Consider the following 27,644-nt stretch of genomic DNA (forward strand, 5'->3'; position numbering starts at 1 on the left):
ATTCTGTGGCCCTAAGTAACGATTCTGTGGCCCTAAGTAACGTTTCTGTAGCCCTAAGTAACGTTTCTGTGGCCCTAAGTAACGTTTCTGTGGCCCTAAGTAACGTTTCTGTGGCCCTAAGTAACATTTCTGTGGCCCTCAGTAACATTTCTGTGGCCCTCAGTAACAATTCTGTGTCTGTCCCTGAGTAACAATTCTGTGTCCCTAAGTAACGTTTCTGTGGCCCTAAGTAACGGTTCTGTGGCCCTAAGTAACGGTTCTGTGGCCCTCAGTAACAATTCTGTGTCTGTCCCTAAGTAACAATTCTGTGGCCCTAAGTAACGTTTCTGTGGCCCTAAGTAACGTTTCTGTGTCCCTCAGTAACAATTCTGTATCCCTCAGTAACAATTCTGTGTGTCCCTGAGTAACAATTCTGTGTCCCTAAGTAACAATTCTGTGGCCCTAAGTAAAGTTTCTGTGGCCCTAAGTAACGTTTCTGTGGCCCTAAGTAACGTTTCTGTGTCCCTCAGTAACAATTCTGTATCCCTCAGTAACAATTCTGTGTCTGTCCCTGAGTAACAATTCTGTGTCCCTAAGTAACAATTCTGTGGCCCTAAGTAAAGTTTCTGTGGCCCTAAGTAACGTTTCTGTGGCCCTAAGTAACAATTCTGTGTCCCTAAGTAACGGTTCTGTGGCCCTAAGTAACAATTCTGTGTCCCTCAGTAACAATTCTGTGTCTGTCCCCAAGTAACAATTCTGTGGCCCTAAGTAACGTTTCTGTGGCCCTAAGTAACGTTTCTGTGGCCCTAAGTAACGATTCTGTGGCCCTAAGTAACGTTTCTGTGGCCCTAAGTATTGTTTCTGTGGCCCTCAGTAACAAATCTGTGTCCCTCAGTAACAATTCTGTGTCTGTCCCTAAGTAACAATTCTGTGGCCCTAAGTAACGTTTCTGTGGCCCTAAGTAACGATTCTGTGGCCCTAAGTAACGTTTCTGTGGCCCTAACTAACGATTCTGTGGCCCTAACTAACGATTCTGTGGCCCTAAGTAACGTTTCTGTGGCCCTAACTAACGATTCTGTGGCCCTAAGTAACGTTTCTGTGGCCCTAAGTAACGTTTCTGTGGCCCTCAGTAACAAATCTGTGTCCCTCAGTAACAAATCTGTGTCTGTCCCTGAGTACCAATTCTGTGGCCCTAAGTAATGTTTCTGTGGCCCTAAGTAACGGTTCTGTGGCCCTCAGTAACAATTTTGTGTCCCTCAATAACAATTCTGTGTCTGTCCCTAATAGAGATGAGCGAAGTATTCAAAAATTCGATTCGACTGATTCGGCGAATTCGTAGAAAAATTTCGATTCGAGTCGAATATATTCGCTGTGAATTTAACTTAAAAAAGGGTGTTTCTAGGCTTCAGAGAGACTTAATATTAGTGCTGAACACTGTACCTTTAATTTAAATGCCCTTGGAGTCTGCTGGGGAAGAGAAATAATACTGTCAGGCAGTATGACATGCAGATGAGTGCCGTCGATCTTAGAATCACCGCACACTTCACTCATTTGGCCAGTCACGGGGCCAAAACCAGAGTGTGGAGCCACAGTGTGGCGGTGGAGGCAGCAGCAATGGGAGGCCATACAGCACCCTATGACAAAAATGGAAACCACCAGCAGTGTGAGGAGACCTGAAAGTGGCACATGGCAGAGTGTGGCGATAGAGACAGCAGCAATGGGAGGCCGTACAGGGACCCATGACACACTCTGGACCTGGCAGCAGCATGAGGAGGCGGTACAGGGGCCCATGGCAGATTACGGGCCTGGCAGCAGCATGAGGAGTCGGTACGGGGGCCCATGGCAGATTACAGGCCTGGCAGCAGCAATGGGAGGCCGTACAGGGACCCATGACACAATCTGGACGTGGCAGCAGCATGGGGAGGCGGTACAGGGGCCCATGACAGATTACGGGCCTGGCAGCAGCATTTGGAGTCGGTACGGGGGCCCATGACACACTCTGGACCTGGCAGCAGCATGAGGAGGCGGTACAGGGGCGCATGACAGATTACGAGCCTGGCAGCAGCAACTTGGACAGGAGGACGTTCAGTTTCTGCACCGTCTGGTGCGTGCTCGCAAACTGTTGTCTCTTGGAAACGGATTCCAAGAAAGACTGCTGACGGAATCCGTGAAGAGGAGTAGCAGGAGAAGGAGCATCTGAACGAGCGGAATATGCCAACAAGCGACAACAGGGGCCCATGGCAGATTAGGGGCCTGGCAGCAGCTATGGGAGGCCCGTAATCTGCCAGCACCCTATGACAAAAAATGGAACCCACCAGCAGTGTGAGGAGACCTGAAAGTGGCACATGGCAGAGTGTGGCGATGGAGACAGCAGCAATGGGAGGCCGTACAGGGACCCATGACACACTCTGGACCTGGCAGCAGCATGAGGAGGCGGTATATAGGGGCCTATAGCAGATTAGGGGCCTGGCAGCAGCTATGGGAGGCCCGTAATCTGCCAGCACCCTATGTCAAAAAATTCTACACACCAGCAGTGTGTGAGACCTGAAAGTGGCACATGGCAGAATGTGGCGATGGAGACAGCAGCAATGGGAGGCCGTACAGGGACCCATGAGAGACTCTGGACTTGGCAGCAGCATGAGGAGGCGGTATAGGGGCCCATGGCAGATTAGGGGCCTGGCAGCAGCTATGGGAGGCCCGTAATCTGCCAGCACCCTATGACAAAAAATGGAACACACCAGCAGTGTGAGGAGACCTGAAAGTGGCACATGTTTGGGGCATGATTCATGGCGGATTTAGTCAGTTGTGTCAGGAACTGGTGGTTTGAAATCCAGACTAATCCACGCCTGATTCATTTTCACAAACGTCAGTCTCTCCACACTTTGGGTGGACAGTCGTGTCCTCCGCGGAGTTGCAATACCTCCTGCCGCACTAAACACGCGCTCCGATGCCACGCTACTGGCCGGGCATGACAGCCTTTCAAGGGCAAATTCAGCTAGTTGGGGCCAAAGGTCAAGTTTCGTTGCCCAGTAGTCAAGGGGATTGTCTACCTCGGTTGGCAGGGTGCTGTCCAAGTAGGCCTAAGCCTGTTGTTTGAGGTCCTGCTCCAGGTCCACCTGATGCTGCTGCTGCTGCTGCGGCTGGTTAGTAGTTTCCTCACTGCGCTGGTGAAGAAAGCTACTCATCATCGACTGCAGACTGAGGCAGCCGCTGCTGGTGGAGCTGCCACTGCTCCTACCACCCCACCCCTCCCCTGCTGCCATGGCAGCGGAACGCGAGCGCACAGGGCCCACAGTGTCTGAGGATGGACGTTGGCGCAGACAGGCAGAGACCAGCTGACTACATAGGTGGTTTTTATAGTACGTTATTTTGGCCTCCCTCTCAGCAGGTGTGAAAAAGGCCACCATTTTTGAACGGTAGCGAGGGTCCAACAAGGTGGACAGCCAAAAGTCATCCCTCTGTCTGATGGTTATTATTCGGCTGTCGCTACGCAACCAAGCGAGCATGCTATGGGCCATTTGTGCCAAGGAATGCGAGGGACTCCCTGCCTCCATCTCCACAGCATACTGCCACGGTGCGTCTGGGTCCTCTGTCTCCTCCTCCTCCTCCTCTACCAGATGCTCCTGCTCCTCCACTCCTGTCCGCTGAGTGGAAAAACCACCCATTTCACTCAATAATTCCTGAGCACCAATGTCCTCCTCTACCTCCTCCTCTTCTTCCTGTCCTGCCCCCACAGGGGTCATGTGGCGTTGAGATCTGTGCGCCACGTCTACCGCACCCTGACCAGCCATTGTTAACAGCATTTGTTCCAGGACGTGCAACAGAGGAATGACGTCGTTCATCCCATAGTCCTGCCGACTCACGAATAGCGTGGCCTCCTCAAAGGGCCTGAGCAAGCGCAGGTGTCACGCATGAGCTGCCAATGGCTGACATCTAAGTTACACAGGGAGTACCTTTATCCGCTTTTAACATCAGGAAATCGGTGATGGCCTTTCGCTGTTCGTAAAGGCGGTCTAACATATGTAGGGTTGAATTCCACCTTGTTGCAACGTCACAGCATGAGGAGTCGGTACGGGGGCCCATGGCAGATTACGTGCCTGGCAGCAGCAATGGGAGGCCCGTAATCTGCCAGCACCCTATGTCAAAAAATTCAACACACCAGCAGTGTGAGGAGACCTGAAAGTGGCACATGGCATGAGACACTGTGGACCTGGCAGCAGCATGAGGAGGCGGTATATAGGGGCCCATGGCAGATTAGGGGCCTGGCAGCAGCTATGGGAGGCCCATAATCTGCCAGCACCCTATGTCAAAAAATTCTACACACCAGCAGTGTGTGAGGAGACCTGAAAGTGGCACATGGCAGAGTGTGGCGATGGAGACAGCAGCAATGGGAGGCCGTACAGGGACCCATGACAGACTCTGGACCTGGCAGCAGCATGAGGAAGCGGTATATAGGGGCCTATGGCAGATTAGGGGCCTGGCAGCAGCTATAGGAGGCCCATAATCTGCCAGCACCCTATGTCAAAAAATTCAACACACCAGCAGTGTGAGGAGACCTGAAAGTGGCACATGGCATGAGACACTGTAGACCTGGCAGCAGCATGAGGAGGCGGTATATAGGGGCCCATGGCAGATTAGGGGCCTGGCAGCAGCTATGGGAGGCCCATAATCTGCCAGCACCCTATGTCAAAAAATTCTACACACCAGCAGTGTGTGAGGAGACCTGAAAGTGGCACATGGCAGAGTGTGGCGATGGAGACAGCAGCAATGGGAGGCCGTACAGGGACCCATGACAGACTCTGGACCTGGCAGCAGCATGAGGAAGCGGTATATAGGGGCCTATGGCAGATTAGGGGCCTGGCAGCAGCTATAGGAGGCCCATAATCTGCCAGCACCCTATGTCAAAAAATTCAACACACCAGCAGTGTGAGGAGACCTGAAAGTGGCACATGGCATGAGACACTGTGGACCTGGCAGCAGCATGAGGAGGCGGTATATAGGGGCCCATGGCAGATTAGGGGCCTGGCAGCAGCTATGGGAGGCCCATAATCTGCCAGCACCCTATGTCAAAAAATTCTACACACCAGCACTGTGTGAGGAGACCTGAAAGTGGCACATGGCAGAGTGTGGCGATGGAGACAGCAGCAATGGGAGGCCGTACAGGGACCCATGACAGACTCTGGACCTGGCAGCAGCATGAGGAAGCGGTATATAGGGGCCTATGGCAGATTAGGGGCCTGGCAGCAGCTATAGGAGGCCCATAATCTGCCAGCACCCTATGTCAAAAAATTCAACACACCAGCAGTGTGAGGAGACCTGAAAGTGGCACATGGCATGAGAGACTCTGGACCTGGCAGCAGCATGAGGAAGCGGTATATAGGGGCCTATGGCAGATTAGGGGCCTGGCAGCAGCTATGGGAGGCCCATAATCTGCCAGCACCCTATGTCAAAAAATTCTACACACCAGCAGTGTGTGAGGAGACCTGAAAGTGGCACATGGCAGAGTGTGGCGATGGAGACAGCAGCAATGGGAGGCCGTACAGGGACCCATGAGAGACTCTGGACCTGGCAGCAGCATGAGGAAGCGGTATATAGGGGCCTATGGCAGATTAGGGGCCTGGCAGCAGCTATGGGAGGCCCGTAATCTGCCAGCACCCTATGTCAAAAAACTGAACACACCAGCAGTGTGTGAGGAGACCTGAAAGTGGCACATGGCAGAGCGTGGCGATGGAGACAGCAGCAATGGGAGGCCGTACAGGGACCCATGACAGACTCTGGACCTGGCAGCAGCATGAGGAGGCGGTATATAGGGGCCTATGGCAGATTAGGGGCCTGGCAGCAGCTATGGGAGGCCCGTAATCTGCCAGCACCCTATGTCAAAAAATTCTACACACCAGCAGTGTGTGAGGAGACCTGAAAGTGGCACATGGCAGAGTGTGGCGATGGAGACAGCAGCAATGGGAGGCCGTACAGGGACCCATGACAGACTCTGGACCTGGCAGCAGCATGAGGAAGCGGTATATAGGGGCCTATGGCAGATTAGGGGCCTGGCAGCAGCTATGGAAGGCCCGTAATCTGCCAGCACCCTATGACAAAAAACTGAACACACCAGCAGTGTGTGAGGAGACCTGAAAGTGGCACATGGCAGAGTGTGGCGATGGAGACAGCAGCAATGGGAGGCCGTACAGGGACCCATGACAGACTCTGGACCTGGCAGCAGCATGAGGAGGCGGTATATAGGGGCCCATGGCAGATTAGGGGCCTGGCAGCAGCAATGGGAGGCCCGTAATCTGCCAACACCCTATGTCAAAAAATTCTACACACCAGCAGTGTGAGGAGACCTGAAAGTGGCACATGGCAGAGTGTGGCGATGGAGACAGCAGCAATGGGAGGCCGTACAGGGACCCATGAGAGACTCTGGACCTGGCAGCAGCATGAGGAAGCGGTATATAGGGGCCTATGGCAGATTAGGGGCCTGGCAGCAGCTATGGGAGGCCCGTAATCTGCCAGCACCCTATGTCAAAAAATTCTACACACCAGCAGTGTGTGAGGAGACCTGAAAGTGGCACATGGCAGAGTGTGGCGATGGAGACAGCAGCAATGGGAGGCCGTACAGGGACCCATGACAGACTCTGGAAATGGCAGCAGCATGAGGAAGCGGTATATAGGGGCCTATGGCAGATTAGGGGCCTGGCAGCAGCTATAGGAGGCCCATAATCTGCCAGCACCCTATGTCAAAAAATTCAACACACCAGCAGTGTGAGGAGACCTGAAAGTGGCACATGGCATGGGAGACTCTGGACCTGGCAGCAGCATGAGGAAGCGGTATATAGGGGCCTATGGCAGATTAGGGGCCTGGCAGCAGCTATGGGAGGCCCATAATATGCCAGCACCCTATGTCAAAAAATTCTACACACCAGCAGTGTGTGAGGAGACCTGAAAGTGGCACATGGCAGAGTGTGGCGATGGAGACAGCAGCAATGGGAGGCCGTACAGGGACCCATGACAGACTCTGGACCTGGCAGCAGCATGAGGAGGCGGTATATAGGGGCCTATGGCAGATTAGGGGCCTGGCAGCAGCTATGGGAGGCCCGTAATCTGCCAGCACCCTATGTCAAAAAATTCTACACACCAGCAGTGTGTGAGGAGACCTGAAAGTGGCACATGGCAGAGTGTGGCGATGGAGACAGCAGCAATGGGAGGCCGTACAGGGACCCATGACAGACTCTGGACCTGGCAGCAGCATGAGGAGGCGGTATATAGGGGCCTATGGCAGATTAGGGGCCTGGCAGCAGCTATGGGAGGCCCGTAATCTGCCAACACCCTATGTCAAAAAATTCTACACACCAGCAGTGTGAGGAGACCTGAAAGTGGCACATGGCAGAGTGTGGCGATGGAGACAGCAGCAATGGGAGGCCGTACAGGGACCCATGACAGACTCTGGACCTGGCAGCAGCATGAGGAGGCGGTATATAGGGGCCTGGCAGCAGCTATGGGAGGCCCGTAATCTGCCAGCACCCTATGTCAAAAAATTCTACACACCAGCAGTGTGTGAGGAGACCTGAAAGTGGCACATGGCAGAGTGTGGCGATGGAGACAGCAGCAATGGGAGGCCGTACAGGGACCCATGACAGACTCTGGACCTGGCAGCAGCATGAGGAAGCGGTATATAGGGGCCTATGGCAGATTAGGGGCCTGGCAGCAGCTATGGGAGGCCCGTAATCTGCCAGCACCCTATGTCAAAAAACTGAACACACCAGCAGTGTGTGAGGAGACCTGAAAGTGGCACATGGCAGAGTGTGGCGATGGAGACAGCAGCAATGGGAGGCCGTACAGGGACCCATGACAGACTCTGGACCTGGCAGCAGCATGAGGAGGCGGTATATAGGGGCCCATGGCAGATTAGGGGCCTGGCAGCAGCAATGGGAGGCCCGTAATCTGCCAGCACCCTATGTCAAAAAATTCAACACACCAGCAGTGTGAGGAGACCTGAAAGTGGCACATGGCAGAGTGTGGCTATGGAGACAGCAGCAATGGGAGGCCGTACAGGGACCCATGACACACTCTGGACTTGGCAGCAGCATGAGGAGGCGGTATAGGGGTCCATGGCAGATTAGGGGCCTGGCAGCAGCAATGGGAGGCCCGTAATCTGCCAGCACCCTATGTCAAAAAATTCTACACACCAGCAGTGTGAGGAGACCTGAAAGTGGCACATGGCAGAGTGTGGCGATGGAGACAGCAGCAATGGGAGGCCGTACAGGGACCCATGACAGACTCTGGACCTGGCAGCAGCATGAGGAGGCGGTATATAGGGGCCCATGGCAGATTAGGGGCCTGGCAGCAGCAATGGGAGGCCCGTAATCTGCCAGCACCCTATGTCAAAAAATTCAACACACCAGCAGTGTGAGGAGACCTGAAAGTGGCACATGGCAGAGTGTGGCTATGGAGACAGCAGCAATGGGAGGCCGTACAGGGACCCATGACACACTCTGGACTTGGCAGCAGCATGAGGAGGCGGTATAGGGGCCCATGGCAGATTAGGGGCCTGGCAGCAGCAATGGGAGGCTCGTAATCTGCCAGCACCCTATGTCAAAAAATTCTACACACCAGCAGTGTGAGGAGACCTGAAAGTGGCACATGGCAGAGTGTGGCGATGGAGACAGCAGCAATGGGAGGCCGTACAGGGACCCATGACAGACTCTGGACCTGGCAGCAGCATGAGGAGGCGGTATATAGGGGCCTATGGCAGATTAGGGGCCTGGCAGCAGCTATGGGAGGCCCGTAATCTGCCAGCACCCTATGTCAAAAAACTGAACACACCAGCAGTGTGTGAGGAGACCTGAAAGTGGCACATGGCAGAGTGTGGCGATGGAGACAGCAGCAATGGGAGGTCTCCCATTGTCCCAACATGGCCCAAATAGTCCCAACATGGGCCCCCTGGCCACGCTTGACTTTCTGGCCACATAGTCGACATACGGCTACGTTTACTTCCTCGGGCGGCTTGACGAAAAATTGCCACACCGCCGAGTAGGAAACTTTGCCCCCGATACTCCTCACTGGCTGACTGCTGCTTCCTCCGTGCACACCGGCACCACTACTGGCCGTGGTGGTAGGCTGCAGTGGAGCTGGTGCTCTACTCCGTGGCCGTTTGGCTCCACTGACACTGCTTCCACTGACACTGCTGCGACCCTCCTGCTGTCTCCTGGGCAACCCACCGACTGTTTCGCTCACTGCCAAGCTGCCACCCTCTTCTCCTGATGATGCGGAAGAAATTGCCTGATGACGACGAGGCTGCCAAGTGCGATCAACCTCCTCATCATCAAGTAGGGTCTCCGCCTCACTACTAGCCCCCTCGGCTGCGTCTGGGTCAGGAGACAGACCTGTCTCTAGACCGGCTACCGGGCCACTCTCCTCGCCACTACTTCTTCGCCTAGCTGCTGAAAAGGCGGATGTCTCCCCCCGTTCCTGACCGCCCTCTGTTAGCTCTTCCTCACTGTACAGTGGGGCTGAGCCCACAGCATGCGATACTTCGCTTGGTGAGGGAACACCAAAGGACAGGGGCAGGTAGAGGACACGTGATTTCAGTGGGCTAGGTCCCGGGCCATGCCAACTAACGGTTGTGTCTGACGTACCCACCGACCGTTGGCTGTAGGTGTCAGAGGTGACCTGGGAAGAGGAAGACGACCGAGCCAACCAATCGACGACGGCAGGGTTGTCGGTGGAGACACGACCGCTGGATGACACCGGGAGCACTGGCCTCTGGCTGCGAATAGTGCTGCCTCGACCCCTTCCTCTGCTGCCACGTCTGCTCGCTCCTAAAACATTGCCTCCTCTGCCACTCCTCTGCATGTTGTCTGACATACTCTTTAATTAAACGATTATGTGTCCCTGAGTAACAATTCTGTGTCCCTGAGTAACAATTCTGTGTCTGTGCGAGTAACAATTCTGTGGCCCTAAGTAACAGTTCTGTGGCCCTCAGTAACAATTCTGTGTCCCTGATTAACGTTTCTGTGGCCCCAAGTAACAGTTCTGTGGCCCTCAGTAACAATTCTGTGTCTGTGCGAGTAACAATTCTGTGTCTGTGCGAGTAACAATTCTGTGGCCCTAAGTAAAGTTTCTGTGGCCCTAAGTAACAATTCTCTGGCACTCAGTAACAATTCTGTCTGTCCCTGAGTAACAATTCTCTGGCACTCAGTAACAATTCTGTCTGTCCCTGAGTAAAAATTCTGTGGCCCTAGGTAAAGTTTCTGGGGCCCTGAGTAACAATTATCTGGCACTCAGTAACAATTCTGTCTGTCCCTGAGTAACAATTCTCTGGCACTCAGTAACAATTCTGTCTGTCCCTGAGTAAAAATTCTCTGGCCCTAAGTAAAGTTTCTGTGGCCCTGAGTAACAATTCTCTGGCACTCAGTAACAATTCTGTCTGTCCCTGAGTAACAATTCTCTGGCACTCAGTAACAATTCTGTCTGTCCCTGAGTAAAAATTCTGTGGCCCTAATTAAAGTTTCTGTGGCCCTAAGTAACAATTCTCTGGCACTCAGTAACAATTCTGTCTGTCCCTGAGTAACAATTCTCTGGCACTCGGTAACAATTCTGTCTGTCCCTGAGTAAAAATTCTGTGGCCCTAATTAAAGTTTCTGTGGCCCTAAGTAACAATTCTCTGGCACTCAGTAACAATTCTGTCTGTCCCTGAGTAAAAATTCTGTGGCCCTAAGTAAAGTTTCTGTGGCCCTGAGTAACAATTCTCTGGCACTCCGTAACAATTCTGTCTGTCCCTGAGTAACAATTCTCTGGCACTCAGTAACAATTCTGTCTGTCCCTGAGTAAAAATTCTGTGGCCCTAAGTAAAGTTTCTGTGGCCCTGAGTAACAATTCTCTGGCACTCCGTAACAATTCTGTCTGTCCCTGAGTATGAATTCCGTGGCCCTAACTAGCGTTTCTTTGTCCCTAAGTAAAGTTTCTGTGGCCCTCAGTAACAGTTCTGTGTCTGTGCGAGTAACAATCCTGTGTCTGTGCGAGTAACAATTCTGTGGTCCTAAGTAAAGTTTCTGTGGCCCTAAGTAACAATTCTCTGGCACTCCGTAACAATTCTGTCTGTCCCTGAGTAACAATTCTCTGGCACTCAGTAACAATTCTGTCTGTCCCTGAGTAAAAATTCTGTGGCCCTAAGTAAAGTTTCTGTGGCCCTGAGTAACAATTCTCTGGCACTCAGTAACAATTCTGTCTGTCCCTGAGTAACAATTCTCTGGCACTCAGTAACAATTCTGTCTGTCCCTGAGTAAAAATTCTGTGGCCCTAAGTAAAGTTTCTGTGGCCCTAAGTAACAATTCTCTGGCACTCAGTAACAATTCTGTCTGTCCCTGAGTAACAATTCTCTGGCACTCAGTAACAATTCTGTCTGTCCCTGAGTAAAAATTCTGTGGCCCTAATTAAAGTTTCTGTGGCCCTAAGTAACAATTCTCTGGCACTCAGTAACAATTCTGTCTGTCCCTGAGTAACAATTCTCTGACACTCCGTAACAATTCTGTCTGTCCCTGAGTAACAATTCTCTGGCACTCAGTAACAATTCTGTCTGTCCCTGAGTAAAAATTCTGTGGCCCTAAGTAAAGTTTCTGTGGCCCTGAGTAACAATTCTCTGGCACTCCGTAACAATTCTGTCTGTCCCTGAGTAACAATTCTCTGGCACTCAGTAACAATTCTGTCTGTCCCTGAGTATGAATTCCGTGGCCCTAACTAGCGTTTCTTTGTCCCTAAGTAAAGTTTCTGTGGCCCTCAGTAACAGTTCTGTGTCTGTGCGAGTAACAATTCTGTGTCTGTGCGAGTAACAATTCTGTGGCCCTAAGTAAAGTTTCTGTGGCCCTAAGTAACAATTCTCTGGCACTCCGTAACAATTCTGTCTGTCCCTGAGTAACAATTCTCTGGCACTCAGAAACAATTCTGTCTGTCCCTGAGTAAAAATTCTGTGGCCCTAAGTAAAGTTTCTGTGGCCCTGAGTAACAATTCTCTGGCACTCCGTAACAATTCTGTCTGTCCCTGAGTAACAATTCTCTGGCACTCAGTAACAATTCTGTCTGTCCCTGAGTAAAAATTCTGTGGCCCTAAGTAAAGTTTCTGTGGCCCTGAGTAACAATTCTCTGGCACTCCGTAACAATTCTGTCTGTCCCTGAGTATGAATTCCGTGGCCCTAACTAGCGTTTCTTTGTCCCTAAGTAAAGTTTCTGTGGCCCTCAGTAACAGTTCTGTGTCTGTGCGAGTAACAATTCTGTGTCTGTGCGAGTAACAATTCTGTGGCCCTAAGTAAAGTTTCTGTGGCCCTAAGTAACAATTCTCTGGCACTCCGTAACAATTCTGTCTGTCCCTGAGTAACAATTCTCTGGCACTCAGTAACAATTCTGTCTGTCCCTGAGTAAAAATTCTGTGGCCCTAAGTAAAGTTTCTGTGGCCCTGAGTAACAATTCTCTGGCACTCCGTAACAATTCTGTCTGTCCCTGAGTAACAATTCTCTGGCACTCAGTAACAATTCTGTCTGTCCCTGAGTAAAAATTCTGTGGCCCTAAGTAAAGTTTCTGTGGCCCAGAGTAACAATTCTCTGGCACTCCGTAACAATTCTGTCTGTCCCTGAGTATGAATTCTGTGGCCCTAACTAGCGTTTCTTTGTCCCTAAGTAACAGTTCTGTGGCCCTGAGTAACAATTCTGTGTCTGTGCGAGTAACAATTCTGTGGCCCTAAGTAACAGTTCTGTGGCCCTCAGTAACAGTTCTGTGTCTGTGCGAGTAACAATTCTGTGTCTGTGCGAGTAACAATTCTGTGGCCCTAAGTAACAGTTCTGTGGCCTTCAGTAACAATTCTGTGTCTGTGCGAGTAACAATTCTGTGTCTGTGCGAGTAACAATTCTGTGGCCCTAAGTAAAGTTTCTGTGGCCCTAAGTAACAATTCTCTGGCACTCAGTAACAATTCTGTCTGTCCCTGAGTAACAATTCTCTGGCACTCAGTAACAATTCTGTCTGTCCCTGAGTAAAAATTCTGTGGCCCTAAGTAAAGTTTCTGTGGCCCTGAGTAACAATTCTCTGGCACTCAGTAACAATTCTGTCTGTCCCTGAGTAACAATTCTCTGGCACTGAGTAACAATTCTGTCTGTCCCTGAGTAAAAATTCTGTGGCCCTAATTAAAGTTTCTGTGGCCCTAAGTAACAATTCTCTGGCACTCAGTAACAATTCTGTCTGTCCCTGAGTAACAATTCTCTGGCACTCAGTAACAATTCTGTCTGTCCCTGAGTAACAATTCTCTGGCACTCAGTAACAATTCTGTCTGTCCCTGAGTAACAATTCTGTGGCCCTAATAACGTTTCTGTGGCCCTAAGTAACAATTCTCTGGCACTGAGTAACAATTCTGTCTGTCCCTGATTATGAATTCTGTGGCCCTAACTAGCGTTTCTTTGTCCCTAAATAACGATTCTGTGCCCCTCATTAACAAGTCTGTGTCCCTGAGTAATGGTTCTCTGTCCCTAAGTAACTTTTCTCTGTCCCCAATTATCGTTTCTGTGGCCCTAACTCTGTCCCTGTCCCTAGTACAGAGCGGTCTGCCTCTGTTCAATAACTGCAGGCAAATGAAGAATTCCAAAATGGCCGCTATTTATAGCTCGACCATTACACAGTGCTGGCTGGCTGGCTGCTGATAGGCTGATGCGATCACATGTAGTTGAGGAATGCATTATGGGTCAGCGCGCCTTGTCTGCGCGCCTTCCCAGACATCCCCGCTCCGTCGCCACACATGTCAGCCGCCATTTTCTGAAAAATTTCGATTCGCGCGTCCGAATTAGGCTATTTTTCGGATTCGGCACGAATCGAAATTTTTCCGATATTCGACTCGAATTCCACTTCGGATACTTCGATTCGCTCATCTCTAGTCCCTAAGTAACAATTCTGTGACCCTAAGTAACGTTTCTGTGGCCCTAAGTAATGTTTCTGTGGCCCTAAGTAACGATTCTGTGGCCCTAAGTAACGATTCTGTGGCCCTCAGTAACAAATCTGTGTCCCTCAGTAACAATTCTGTGTCTGTCCCCAAGTAACAATTCTGTGGCCCTAAGTAACGTTTCTGTGGCCCTAAGTAACGATTCTGTGGCCCTCAGTAACAATTCTGTATCCCTCAGTAACAATTCTGTCTGTCCCTGAGTAACAATTCTGTGTCCCTAAGTAATGTTTCTGTGGCCCTAACTAACGATTCTGTGGCCCTAAGTAACGTTTCTGTGGCCCTAAGTAACGTTTCTGTGGCCCTAAGTAACGATTCTGTGGCCCTAACTAACGTTTCTGTGTCCCTAAGTAACGTTTCTCTGTCCCTAACTCTCTCCCTGAATACAGCCAGGTCTGCCTCTGTTGAATGACTGGAGGCAAATGGAGAATTCTAAAATGGCCGCCATTTATAGCTCGACCATTACACTGTGCTGGCTGGCTGCTGATTGGCTAATGCGATCACATGTCATGAATGAATGCATTATGGGTCAGCGCGCCTTGTCTGCGCGCCTTCCCAGACATCCCCGCTGCGTCGCCGCCATTTTAGGAAAAATTTCGATTCGCGCATCCGAAGTCTGCTTATTTTCGGATTCGACGCGAATCGAAATTTTCCTAATATTCGAAACGAATTCCACTTCGCCTACTTCGATTCGCTCATCTCTACCTGCAACCACCAAACCCAGACATGTCCGTCAGATTGCCAGACAGAGAAGCGTGATTCGTCTTCCATACAATATGTCTCCACTGCTTGTAGTGACTTTTGGGGGACTATTTATTAAGAAATTATTTTATTCCAAAATTGGGAATCCCAGCTGTTAGGGGTTAACATTCTAGAGAGAATTTCAAGGGATATTTCAAGAGGTTATCACACACACAATGAGTGGAAGAGACTTGTTCAAGACACAATATACTATTTAAATTTCTACAGGTGATCAAACAAAGTCCCAGAAAAGATAATGGTGGGATCTGAGTTTGGAGTCTAAGATCTTGCAGATATATGTTTGCTAAACAAATACCATTGTCTAGGGAAAGTTAGGAGATTCTGCAGGAAACTTAATTATAAAGTCAAACACCACTATTTGGACTTCCACAGGTGAGTCATCACACCTAACCAAAAGAACAATGATGAGATTGAAACCTGACTGTCTGAAAGCTCACACAAAACCTTGGAAGTGTGGATTCCCAGACAAGACCTCTTGAAATGTGACAATACACTATTATCCACTGAGGTAAAAATATAACTGGCTGTTTACACTAGCTCCCACACAATCAACAGGTAAAGAGAGGGTCTTTCCTATTCATGGGAACTTCGTGCCTAAAACAAAAAGGTGAAGCTTAGGTCATCTAAAGCTAAGAACTTGATATCTACCCACAGAGACATTATCAAAAGGCATATTACTAACAATTTTTATCAAGGGAAAATATTTTTGAGAAGGTTAGGTATTGCATACCACTCAATTAAGTGTGAAACGATGAAGAATAAGATGAATCGTGAATTGGTGTCAATTACACATTTCCAAAAGAAATCAAATGTTTCAAAACAGTTAAATATCAGGGAAATGAGGAACCAAATGTATGTACATCTTTCTATGGTTCTCATTCAAGAGTAATATCAACTATACTTGAATAGGATACATATCCTTTGATTGAAATAACATGTCTTTAGGTATCAAATATATGAGTCATCATTACAACACAAATTGTTTTGTAATCCCTAGCTGCCCCCCAGTGGACAGGTGAGAGATATCTTATGTACACACACTTCTTGACCGGCCAATCAACAAGCCTGTTGGGAGGGTCTTTTAAAACAAAGGTTTGGATGGTATAAAAAGCCATGCACCTCACATCTAAAAAAATCAAGCGAAAAATCAAGCTGAAAAGGAGGAGAAAAATCTGAAAAGGAAAATCTTGAAGAATCTGAAGAAGCTGAAATCTGAACCATCTGAAAAACTTAAAGATCTTCTAAAACTACTTCTAAATCTTTTAAAACTTCTGCTAAACTTCTGAACCTCTAAACTTCTATACTTCTCCTATAACACTACAATCTAGGCTGCTATAACTTCCAATATATCTCATCTATCCTATTGCTAACACCTACTGCCTTATATCTCACCTGCTACCTGCGGCCAATTGGCTGAAGAAGTCCAGCTGCCCTTTTGTCTTGAGTCTTTACTATTATCTATATCTATTGTTTGATCATAGAAATTAGCCTGTTATATTTTTGATTATACAGTGGGGATCGAAAGTTTGGGCACCCCAGCTAAAAATTTGTATTAATGTGCATAAAGAAGCCAAGGAAAGATGGAAAAATCTCCAAAAGGCATCAAATTACAGATTAGACATTCTTATAATATGTCAACAAAAGTTAGATTTTATTTCCATCATTTACACTTTCAAAATAACAGAAAACAAAAAAAATGGCATCTGCAAAAGTTTGGTCACCCTGCAGAGTTAATATCTTGTACTGCCCCCTTTGGCAAGTATCACAGCTTGTAAACGCTTTTTGTAGCCAGCCAAGAGTCTTTCAATTCTTGTTTGAGGTATCTTTGCCCATTCTTCCTTACAAAAGTCTTCCAGTTCTTTGAGATTTCTTGGCTGTCTGTCACGCACTGCTCTTTTAAGGTCTATCCATAGATTTTCAATTATGTTGAGGTCAGGAGATTGTGAAGGCCATGGCAAAACCTTCAGTTTACGCCTCTTGATGTAATCCCCCGTGGATTTCGAGGTGTGTTTAGGATCATTATCCATTTGTAGAAGCCATCCTCTCTTTAACTTCAGCTTTTTCACAGATGGCATCAAGTTACTATCCAAAATTTGCTGAAATTTTATTGAATCCATTTTTCCTTCTACTCGTGAGATGTTCCCTGTGCCACTGGCTGCAACACAACCCCAAAGCATGATTGATCCAACCCCATGCTTAACAGTTGGACAGAGGTTCTTTTCATTAAATTCTGTGCCCCTTCTTCTCCAAACGTACCTTTGCTCATTCCGGCCAAAAAGTTCAATTTTAACCTCATCGGTCCACAGAACTTGTTTCCAAAATGCATCAGGCTTGTCTATATGTTCATTTGCAAAGTTCAAACGATGATTTTTGTAGTGAGGACGTAGAAGAGGTTTTCTTCTGATGACTCTTCCATGAAGACCATATTTGTACAAGTATCTCTTTATAGTGGAATAGTGTACCACAACTCCAATGTCTGCTAGATCTTTCTGGAGGGATCGTGCAGTCAAACGTGGGTTTTGAATTGTTTTTCTCACAATCATGCGAGCTGTTCTGTCTGATATTTTTCTTGGTCTTCCAGATGTTGCTTTAACTTCCACTGTTCCTGATGACTGCCATTTCTTAATTACATTCCGAACAGAGGATATTGACATCTGAAAACGCTTTGCTATCTTCTTATAGCCTTCTCCAGCTTTGTGAGCATCAACTATTTTCAGTTTCAGTTTTCTAGACAACTGCTTAGAAGAACCCATGGTGCTGATTGTTGGGGCAAGGTCAGATGAGTCTGGGCATTTAAAACCTTTGAGATTGACATTACCTGGTCTTCCCAGACAATGATTGAGAACAATCCATGACACTGGCAGGTCTCAGCTTGGCAAAGGGGGCAGTGCATGCTATAAATTCTGCAGGGTGCCCAAACTTTTGCAGACGCCATTTTTTTGTTTTCTGTTATTTTGAAAGTGTAAAATGATGGAAATAAAATCTAACTTTTGTTGACATATTATAAGAATGTCTAATCTGTAATTTGATGCCTTTTGGAGATTTTTCCATCTTTCCTTGGCTTCTTTATGCACATTAATAAAAATTTTTAGCTGTGGTGCCCAAACTTTCGATCTCCACTGTATGTACAAGTATACATTTATCACCAGCATTTTGCGTTTGTATTAATATATATATAAATTTTGTACATAAATAAATTTATTTATTAAAAAGGCAATTTTTGTGTATATGGTACGAAATCATACTGGCTAAAAGAACTCAAGGTATATTATTAAGTGGTGATCAAATTATTAAGGTGTCCAAATTATTGGTTCATTAAACATTTGCCGTATTTTAACGGCTGGAGGCAGTGCGATATTTTATTTAAGGGAAAGGACACCGCCCTACATATTTAGAATAAATTCTTACATAAACCACCACATGCTCTAGAGTCCAGTGGCTTTACACCACTGCATCTGTCGCTTTGCATTCCACTTGGTGATGTAAGGCTTGGATGCAGCTGCTTGGCCATGGAAACCCATTCCATGAAGCTCTCTACAAACTGTTGTTGTGGTAATCTGAAGGTTTCCCAGTTGCTTGCACTTTGTTATAATACTGCTAACAGTTGACCGTGGAATATTTAGTAGCAAGGAAATTTCACAGATGGACTTATTGCACAGGTGGCAAACTATCACGGTACCACACTGGAATTCACTGAGCTCCTGAGAGCGACCAATTCTTTCACAAATATTTGTAGAAGCAGTCTGCACGCCTAGGTACTTTATTTCATACACCCGTGGCCATGGAGGTTATTGGAACTCCTGAATCCAATGAATTGGAGGGGTGTTCCAATACTTTCGGTAAAAAAAAAAAAAAATTATATATATATATATATATATATATATATATATATATATATATACATATACACATACATACACACACACATACATACACATATATATATATATATATATATATACATACACACACACACACACACAATTTATGGCAGTCACATAAAGGGGATGAAAATGTTTAGGGAGTATTGTGGTCTCTCTTTTTGGCTGTTTGCAATACTGACATTTAATCTGATATGATAAACTTTCTCAGAGCCCTCCCAATACAGAACTGTTCTTACCTACACTGGTAACGTATGCCCAGTATCCTCTTTTTGCAATTACTGCAGGCCAAAAGCCAGTCATACAGAGATCTCAGAGAATTTGTCTGTTCTGGTGCTGAAGAGGAATTGCTGTCCAACATCCAATCCGGACTCTGCGACAGCCTGTCCTTCATTACTTCTGTTACTTTTACTACTGTTTCATGTATGATTTGCTCCTTAAACTGGATACAAGGGAGAAAGTGAAAGATGTAATTTATTTCATTAGAACCAAGTAGCAAAAAAACGTTTTGTGTTTTTTTATATTTTAACGAAGATCTAAAAAAAATAAACAAACCAGTACATCCATGATTAATGAACATGAATCAAATCAATTCTGACACTATTTGGTACAAGTTGGCATTCTCAGTCATGATGGGACACATGGGAGGTGAACTGCTTATGGCCATAATTCTGTGACAGGGAGCACCAGGTGCTAGCAGCCTGTCAAGATCAACTACAGGCTGAAATATACAGTAGCTGTATGTGTATGTGCACACATCTCTGCATGCAAGTACCATGTAGATATACATATATCTGCATACAGCCTCTGCTTATTTCAGCCTGTCATTGATCTTGACAGGCTGCTGCCAGCAGGCTGTACATTGTACCTGTGCAATCTAAATATACTGAGTGGGTCTAAAATATGGTATGTAACCAAAATGGAAAAATGTTAACACCTCAAATTGTTAATACAGAAAACTACATCTACACCATGTGTAATCCACACTATCCTTGTTATAAATGCTTGGAACTGTCACTAGACCGCACAGTAAAAGCTGTATTTTGCCATCTGGGCTAATGTGTACCTAGCCTTAATGGTCAGTGGACAAGTTGCCTGCATAAAAAAAGTGTCTTTAACCACTTGAGTATCAGCTTGTATTACCCTTTCATTACCACGCCTTTTATTGTTTTCTGTACTTTGATAGTTTGGCCAACAATTATTTGTCATGCAAGACTGTACCCAAATTAATTTTATACAATTTTTTGAGGCAGATAGAGCTTTCTTTTGGTGGTATTTAATAACTGCTGTTTTTTTATTCCTTACATTCTGTCAAAATAAAAATGCCGGAATATTATGAAAAGCCTCCAAATGATGCTTTTTTTGGAAAGCAGACACCCCAAGATGATCTTTTTAGCCAGTTTTTTGGGGAAATTAATAAACATTCCAGTAAGGGGGTTAAACATGGAGCTTGAGCAACTGTGACTTGACAGAACTCCCATACGGCACTCTTCATCACTCTTTTACGCCTTCCTGACTGACAGAGACCAGAAGTGAACCACACTTCATAAAACGTTGGAAAAATAAATGGTGTTCTCCCAAGCTCTAAAAGACTGTATAGTCCTCTTTGTGCACAAAGCCTCTATTGCTTATAAAATATCAAGAAAATAACTAAAAATTATTAACCAGATGGTACAGAACTCCCAGTGTCCTCCATCGCATGTTTCTGCAAGAGTCCAAGCGTTGTTGGAGATGCCTAGAGGCAGGCAGAACCCTTCTGCATTTCTTTTGGGAATCCCCCAGGTGAATTCTGTCAAAGTCACGATAAAGACCCTAACTGATGAGCCTCTGGAAAGAACCCCAGAAGCCTACCTATGGCATGACACCCCTCTTTCTACAAGGGTTGAATGACAGCTAGGTACATAGCAATCACCCGGGGAATCAGCCACCTGATGGCTATTTATCCAGTGCTGTTCATAAATGGCACTGGGTAGATAAAGAGCCACTGATCTGCCATTGATACATGTACAACAATCCACAAGTGGTCATATCTGCACTAGTTTTGACAACACACATGGGTGACCTACGTACAGCTGGGTCTGTTCTCCCCTACACTGAAAATACTGCATTGTATTGTGAATATAATCATTCATTTCTTGTGACACGGAGACAGTGCTAGTGTAGCTCAGGAAAAAACTACTAGCACGTTACCTTCCAAAATGATTCATGTAACAAAATGTTTCCAAACCTGTGTGGTTCACTCTTCAAATACAAGTTAACCTTTACATATTTTTCATATCCTCAGTTCACAAGAGTTTACATTTATATACAGTATATGTGCCAACTAGGAGACACTTACTCTGTCCATGTATCTGATGAACCAATCTGGAGGAAACTGAGTGGGTACAACATCCGATGTTGCACTGCTCTGCTCCTGTAAAACAAAATTATTAGTATGCATAAGTATACATAAGAGCACCAGTACAATTACCCATCTGTGAGGGACCGCCGAGTGGCACCTCTAGCACTCCACTGGTCAGGCGTGCCCAGAGCGCGGAGTCTAAGCCCCGGGGTACTTGTTCACCAGGGCCCCTGATGGTGGGGATGGACTTGTAGTACCCCGAGACCAGGTCGCCTCTACTGAGCACACCTGTCAGTGGTAGGGGTGTTCGCCAGGGGTTCCAACCAGGGAGAGCCAGATGTGAGGAGGCCGGGTGAGCCCGATGGGATGGATGGATGGATGGCTGAGCAGGTGCGTAGTCAGACAGGCCGAGTCGGTAATGTAGAGGACGGTAAGGTACAAGGGAGCAGGCAGAGAATCGTCGGGTCACACGCCAGGTCAGCAACAGGAGGTCAGATCTAATAAGGGGCATCCAGGGAGAGAGGTCAGGCAAGCAGGGGTCTGGGCAGGAGATATCAGCAAGGTCAAAGGCAATCCGGGTCAATAACTTACTAGGCACAGGTACAGGATCACAGGAAGCAGGTAAGACCAGAAGGCAACGAAATGACAGCTCAGGGACCTTTAAATATCCCGCCCTGCGCTGCCATTGGTGCCCAGCGGGCGGCCGCGGCTTCTACTGCGCATGCGCGAACTCGAACGCCGCGGCCGGCCCGGACCTAGTGCCCGTGCGCTGGGTGGAGCAGTGCGCCTGCGCCGGGACCATCGCGGCAGGGATCGCGGAGATCCCTGACACCATCATTCTATGCACAGGAGAAAAAAAAATCAAATTCGATGCACAGATTTATAAAATCATTGGCCTTTTGATTTCACTCTCACATATTTTCATAACTCATACAGCCTTTAAACACTGAACTGCTGAAAAAATTACATGGGGCCCTAAATCACCCAAAAATAAAATTAAAGCTTTGAGTGTATGAAAAAGTTAAATCACCCACTAACTTAAAGTGTTACTAAACCCAGAACAGTGAAATCAGTCTGTATATGCAGTAAAGCATGCTTGTTCACTGTGGATCCTAAGGGGTTAATCCTCTATTGTGGAAAAAGGCTGTTGATCCTGTCTCTCTGATCCTCCCCTTCGTCTACTGTCCCCAATCCATCTCCTGATAGAACAGAGTCTTCGGGGCAAGCTACACATGCTCAGTTTGTATTGCTAGAGCGTTTTTATTTTCTTTGGGAGGGTGTATGTGATTAGCACTGGGTCAATCAGCACTGTTCAGACAGAGGGTCAGGTGTCATGCAGCCTCTCAGGACAGCTGACTGTCAGGAGAATGAAAACTCCTCCTTCCAGCTTTAACCAGTGCTCAACCAGACACAGATAGAAGCCACAGGAGTGCTATATACTGCGGATGAAAAAAGCTTTATATTTACTAAAATATTTGCATTTCCATGTTCTGTGTACTGTGGGAGACCAGGAATAGTGAATGCAGGATCCTGGGTTTAGTAACACTTTAAATATATATTGCAGAAACCAATGGCAGGATTTTCCTGCACTGTGTCTCTCCACCCTCTCCTGCAATGGCTACCGGGAAGGTACTTGCATTTGCATTCAATTTCCACCTGTTCTTTGCAGGGGTTACTCAGAATAAGGTTATTAAATTACTATGGATTTAGATTCAGACCAAGGCTCAAATCATAGAAATTGTAAGAGGACTGGCTACACATTTTACAATCTGATTGTAAATAGAACTAGACAAACATGTAAAGGTGTTTGGACTTATATCAAATCCAATGCATTCAAAAAATTCAGATCAAGTTGTATGAAACAACAAGTGGATGAAGACACCAAATGCTGCCAATCCCATACACACCCAAAATTTCAGCTGACTCATGCTGAATCAGCCAGAATTAGAGCTGTGTGTTGCCCTCTCTGAACCACCAGGCTCAACAAAGTTCGATTTAAAAATGGAGCTGACTGCATCTGGTGCAAAGTTCACAGTGGAACAGTGACCACAGGTGCTGCTGCTGATTAACACAATAGCCAGCAATGGAGATTCCTCCATCTATGTTATTTACTTGGATGGAGGTGTTGCCTATTTTTCTTTTATTAAACCCAAAGGTTGAACAAAAGAAAAAAAAAAAGAGAGAACTTATTGATTGAACTGGATGAGCTTAATAATGGACTTTCTGCCTTCCACGCATATCTATGGGCCAGTAACATAGAAGAATAATCAAAATGGCCCAACAGAGATATATAGTGGCAGTAGAGAACAGGCAAGCTCTGACACAACCAGAAGTGTCAGAGCTCTGTCTGAGCAGAATGGCCCAGCACTCATCTAGGTACCTGCACTTTAACCAGTCAGTAGCTTGTTTTTTGTGGGTTAAAGCAGCAAAGTCACTTTTTACTTTGTTATTTAGTTGAGGTTAAGCCTAAACCTCTACACGCTGTTATCAAACTCAGATGTGTGCCATCACTCTTACATGCACACATTTTAACTGATCTTTATGCACTGAGTCCATTTGCCCACAGAAAACAAAAGATCACAAAAAAAACAAAAAGATTTTATTTACGGCCGTGTGTGTGTGCATGAGAACCACTCTTACCTATAAAAGCCTTTACATCCTAAGCACATTTACTTAGCAACACCCCTTTAACCATCTCCCGTCCGGCCGTTGTATATAAAACGGCCGGACGGTGGCAGTGCAGGGTCGGGCATATAAACGGCCTCCCCGCCCCTTGCTTGTGCGCGCTCCCTGGAACACCGGACACACTGGAACATTGATCGTCGTACGGGACCTCTGTGCGAGGTCCCAATCATGTGATCACTGATTGGCCAATCAGTGATCACATGCAGAGTAGTAAGCAAGATGTCACTTCTGACATTGTTTACTACGTCTGAAATCTGTGAATGATCACAGAGGTCAAATGGTACAAGGCTATTCACAACAGCCTTGTACCATGTGACAAGCTATAACCAATCACAGCTCACACAGTAGCTCTCAATGGCTGCAAGAATGCAGCCAGAGAGAAGGAGAAATGATTGCTTTTACAGCCCTTATGGGTGTAAAAGCAATCAGTGTAAAAAAAAAAAAAAAATCTTCATATCCCCCCACAAGTAGTACAGTGTCACCATGGTGACACTGTACTGCTAGGGTGATCGCTTGTAAAAAAAAAACAAAAAAAAAAAACCCATAAATTAATAATATATAAAAATGTAAAAAATGTTTAAAAATTATAATTTTTGGTTATAAACTAATTTGGGTTATTTTTTTTTCACTAAAAAGATAACGGAATACATTTTGGCCAAGATTTATGATTAAATAATATTTATTTGCAAAATTGTATAAGAAAAACACTTTTTTTAACAAAATTTGTGGACTTTTTCATTTACATAGCAAAAAATAAAAAATAAAAATCCCAGTGGTGAATAAATACCACCAAAATAAAATTATCTATCTCAAAAAAATGCTAAAAAATTCATATGGGTACAGTGTTGCATGACCACGCAGTTGTAATTCAAAATGTGATAGCACTGGAAGCTGAAAATTGGCCTTGACAGGAAGGGGGTAAAAGTGTCCATACTTGTGGTTAATGCAATGAATACATTCCTAAAGTTAAGCAGGCCATAGATTAATCGAAACACAGCTGGTTCAGCAGAGACCAGCTGAGATACGATCCATCTATGGGTAGGCTGGTTGTACTGAAGTCGACCCATCAATCGACTTGGGTACAACCAGCTTGTCAAATTGGTTTTATGCAATCACTATAGCCACTGGCAGTAATCAAGGAAGGCTACCCGCTGACAGAACAAGACAGTACAGCAGGATGGATTCCCCCATTAACGCTGACTGTGTTGATGGGGCGGGGGGGGGGAGAATCAAGGAAAGCAAATTGCATAATCTATGGACTGCTTTAGTCATACTCTGGGACACCCTCTGCAATGCAAAGCAACTGGCTTTCCATGGTAGCATGTAGAGGGAGATATGGGAGATAGCTGATCATGGTTTCACTAACAGCAATATCATCAAAAACTCCTACTTCTGTAGGTGGCGCTATAACCCTGTGGTCAAGAATGAAGAGAAGCTGTGTCCGTCAATGAATGTAAAAGAAAATGCTTTTAGAGAAGGACTGCGGTATGGGCCAGTGTTGCCAACCATCAGTATAAAACAGGCACTTTTCTCCTGCCAGTATCATCTGTGCTGCTGCACACTGCCGTAAGTGTCACTGTAAGAGTCAGTTTCATGTGTGTGTGCCTGCCCATTCTAATTTCTTGCTCTCCTGTGTCCTGTCCCTGAGCTACTTATTATATAGAAAATAAAATAGGAAATATGTTTTTTGCCTTAATAGCTACCTTTTATCACATTGCTAATTTTATATTGTACCTCTTTGTAGCCTAAATACAAAAATTTTCACTTAAAATTGTAATTTTGTAATTTTTGGAAATACCAGTAAAAACATGCATGTGCCAGTAAAATTTGGGTGTCGCGTCCGTGAATTTCAATCTAGTAGGTTGGATACACTGGTACAGGCAGCAGGGTACCATTGCTCTGAATACCCTTGCTTACTGATAATAAAAGCAAGGAGTCGCGGCTTTGCACATTTAGGTCTTAATATCCATTACAGCACACAGCTAACACAAGGCTCTGGCATGTAAAGGACAACTACCTGTTCACAGGAAAATACATTTCATGTTAAAAGAAAAAAAACTCAGCAGTCATTCAAACGTGACTAGTTCACAGACATGCACTTCAACGTAGGCACATAAGCATAAAACTAGTGAACATGCATTTTACCAACTTTCACCAGACATGAAAATATAAACACTATGTTTTTAACAGTAAGACTTGTAACACTGTAGTATGTTTGCAGGCATTAAAGAGATCCTGTCAACTTGTCCATTCGGGTCAGTGGTGACATTACCCTCTTAATCAAGTCACAGTGCTCAGGCCTAGCTGATGGATTAGCCCCTATACAATAAATAGACATACAGTTGCAAGAAAAAGTAAGTGAACCCCTTGGGATTACGTGGAGTTTTGCATGAATTGGGCATAAAATGTGCTCTGAACGTCATCTAAGTCACAACAATAGAAGAACACAGTCTGCTGAACATAATACTACACAAACATTAGATGTTGCCATGGTTTAATTGCACATAACATGTAAACATTCACAGTGCAGGGAGGAAAAAGTATGTGAGGCCCTAGCTTAATGACTTCTGCCAGAGCTAATTGGAGCCAGGAGTGAGCCAACCTTGACTCCAATCAGTGTATTCAGCAAAGAGCCAGCCCGATATAGCAAAGAGCCAGCTCAATCCAGCAAAGAGCCAGCCCCATATAGCAAAGAGACAGCCCAATCAATCAAAGAGCCATCCCCTCCAGAACGCAGACATCCCCTCCAGCATAGAGCCCAAAAACGTCAGCTCAGCTCACAGATATAGGAATTGTGCAGCAGCAATGTAGCAGCTACACATTCAATGGGCAGGCCATGATAGCTCCTTTCCTCCTCTTCACCACTACCGACCAACTAAGCTCCGATCCTGGCTCAGTGATGCAAGATGCAGCCTTTCTCTGTTTGACTGAACCTCGCTCCACCACCGGTCAAGGGACCCTGATGTCTCGCCCATCCGCTGCCACCTGCCATACAAAGGAAGCAGAGCGGGCAGCTCGGGACACCAGGAGCGCAGTCAAGGAGTGACAGACAGCCTGATGCTCAGTGAGTTCACAGCACACTCTGTACTTGGGGTGGCGGGTGCGGAACAGTAAATGGGCTGACAAAACCCCAGGCACCAGGATGCAATTTCTAGTCTCCATGGTGACTTGGCACCTGGAATTTGTCAAGCCCTGGACTATTTATTTCCTATACATTAACATGTAACACAACATTCCTATGCACCTAAAAATATAGAGGGCTTCACTGCATACTGTAGGTCTGGGTTGTGTAGGTGTGAAGTTGCTTTGGCTCCTGCAGTAACCTAAAATAGGTAAGAAATTGGGGAAAAAACTGATATTGATGAATTTCAGCTTCACCCAAATCACAATAATTTTATTTCAGAGATAAATAAACCAAAGATACCAAGGCCACTGTAAGAATATTTTTTGCTCTCAGGAGAAAAATATCCGTTATTGTGCCCATAAACCAGCAGGAGTTGCTCCTTGCTTTGTAAAGAAGTAAATAGGCAGTTATTAATTTCCCTGCTGTTTTTGGACATTTCATAGCTTAACTGATCTTATCATAAAGAAACCTTTCCTATACTGGTGGTATTCCCTTCATAGCAGATAATATGTCCCTGGTGCCCAGTCACGGGGCCCCTGCAGATTTCAATGTGTTTTCCTGTTGCCCTTTTACAGTAGTGATTGTCTCCTGAAGCCTATCTCTAGCAACTCTTATAGCATGTTCAGAGACTGACAGTCTCATTCAGCATGTCTGAAGTTTTTGACCATCTTGTGTATCATGTCTGCCGTCTCTGACCATGTCTTGTACCTTGTCCACAGTCTCTGGCCATCTCTTGTATTATATCTACAATATCTGACCATCTCTTGTATGATTTCTGCAGTCTCTGACCATGTCTTGTATCTTGTCCACACTCTCTGGCCATCTCTTGTATCATGTCTACAATATCTGACCATCTCGTTTGCAATCTCTGATCATCTCCTGTATTATGTCAACAGTCTCTGAC

The 27,644-nt window shown here is 46.3% G+C and overlaps 1 protein-coding gene across 1 annotated transcript in view; it reads right to left on the reverse strand.

Moving 5' to 3' along the window:
- The window catches only part of NBR1 (NBR1 autophagy cargo receptor), a 254,021-nt gene that overhangs the window by 110,897 nt on the left and 115,480 nt on the right, over positions 1-27,644 (reverse strand). The window contains exons 7-8 of the mRNA XM_089690227.1: positions 20,929-21,003; positions 18,830-19,032 (exon numbers count right to left, since the gene is read on the reverse strand). Of these exons, the coding sequence (XP_089546353.1) occupies positions 18,830-19,032; positions 20,929-21,003 (278 nt within the window). The remainder of the gene's footprint in view (positions 1-18,829; positions 19,033-20,928; positions 21,004-27,644) is intronic.

The sequence above is a fragment of the Staurois parvus genome, unplaced genomic scaffold (assembly GCF_062004578.1).
Source record: "Staurois parvus isolate SC_StPar_1 unplaced genomic scaffold, SC_StPar_1.0 ptg000524l, whole genome shotgun sequence".
Classification (NCBI taxonomy): Eukaryota; Metazoa; Chordata; class Amphibia; order Anura; family Ranidae; genus Staurois; species Staurois parvus.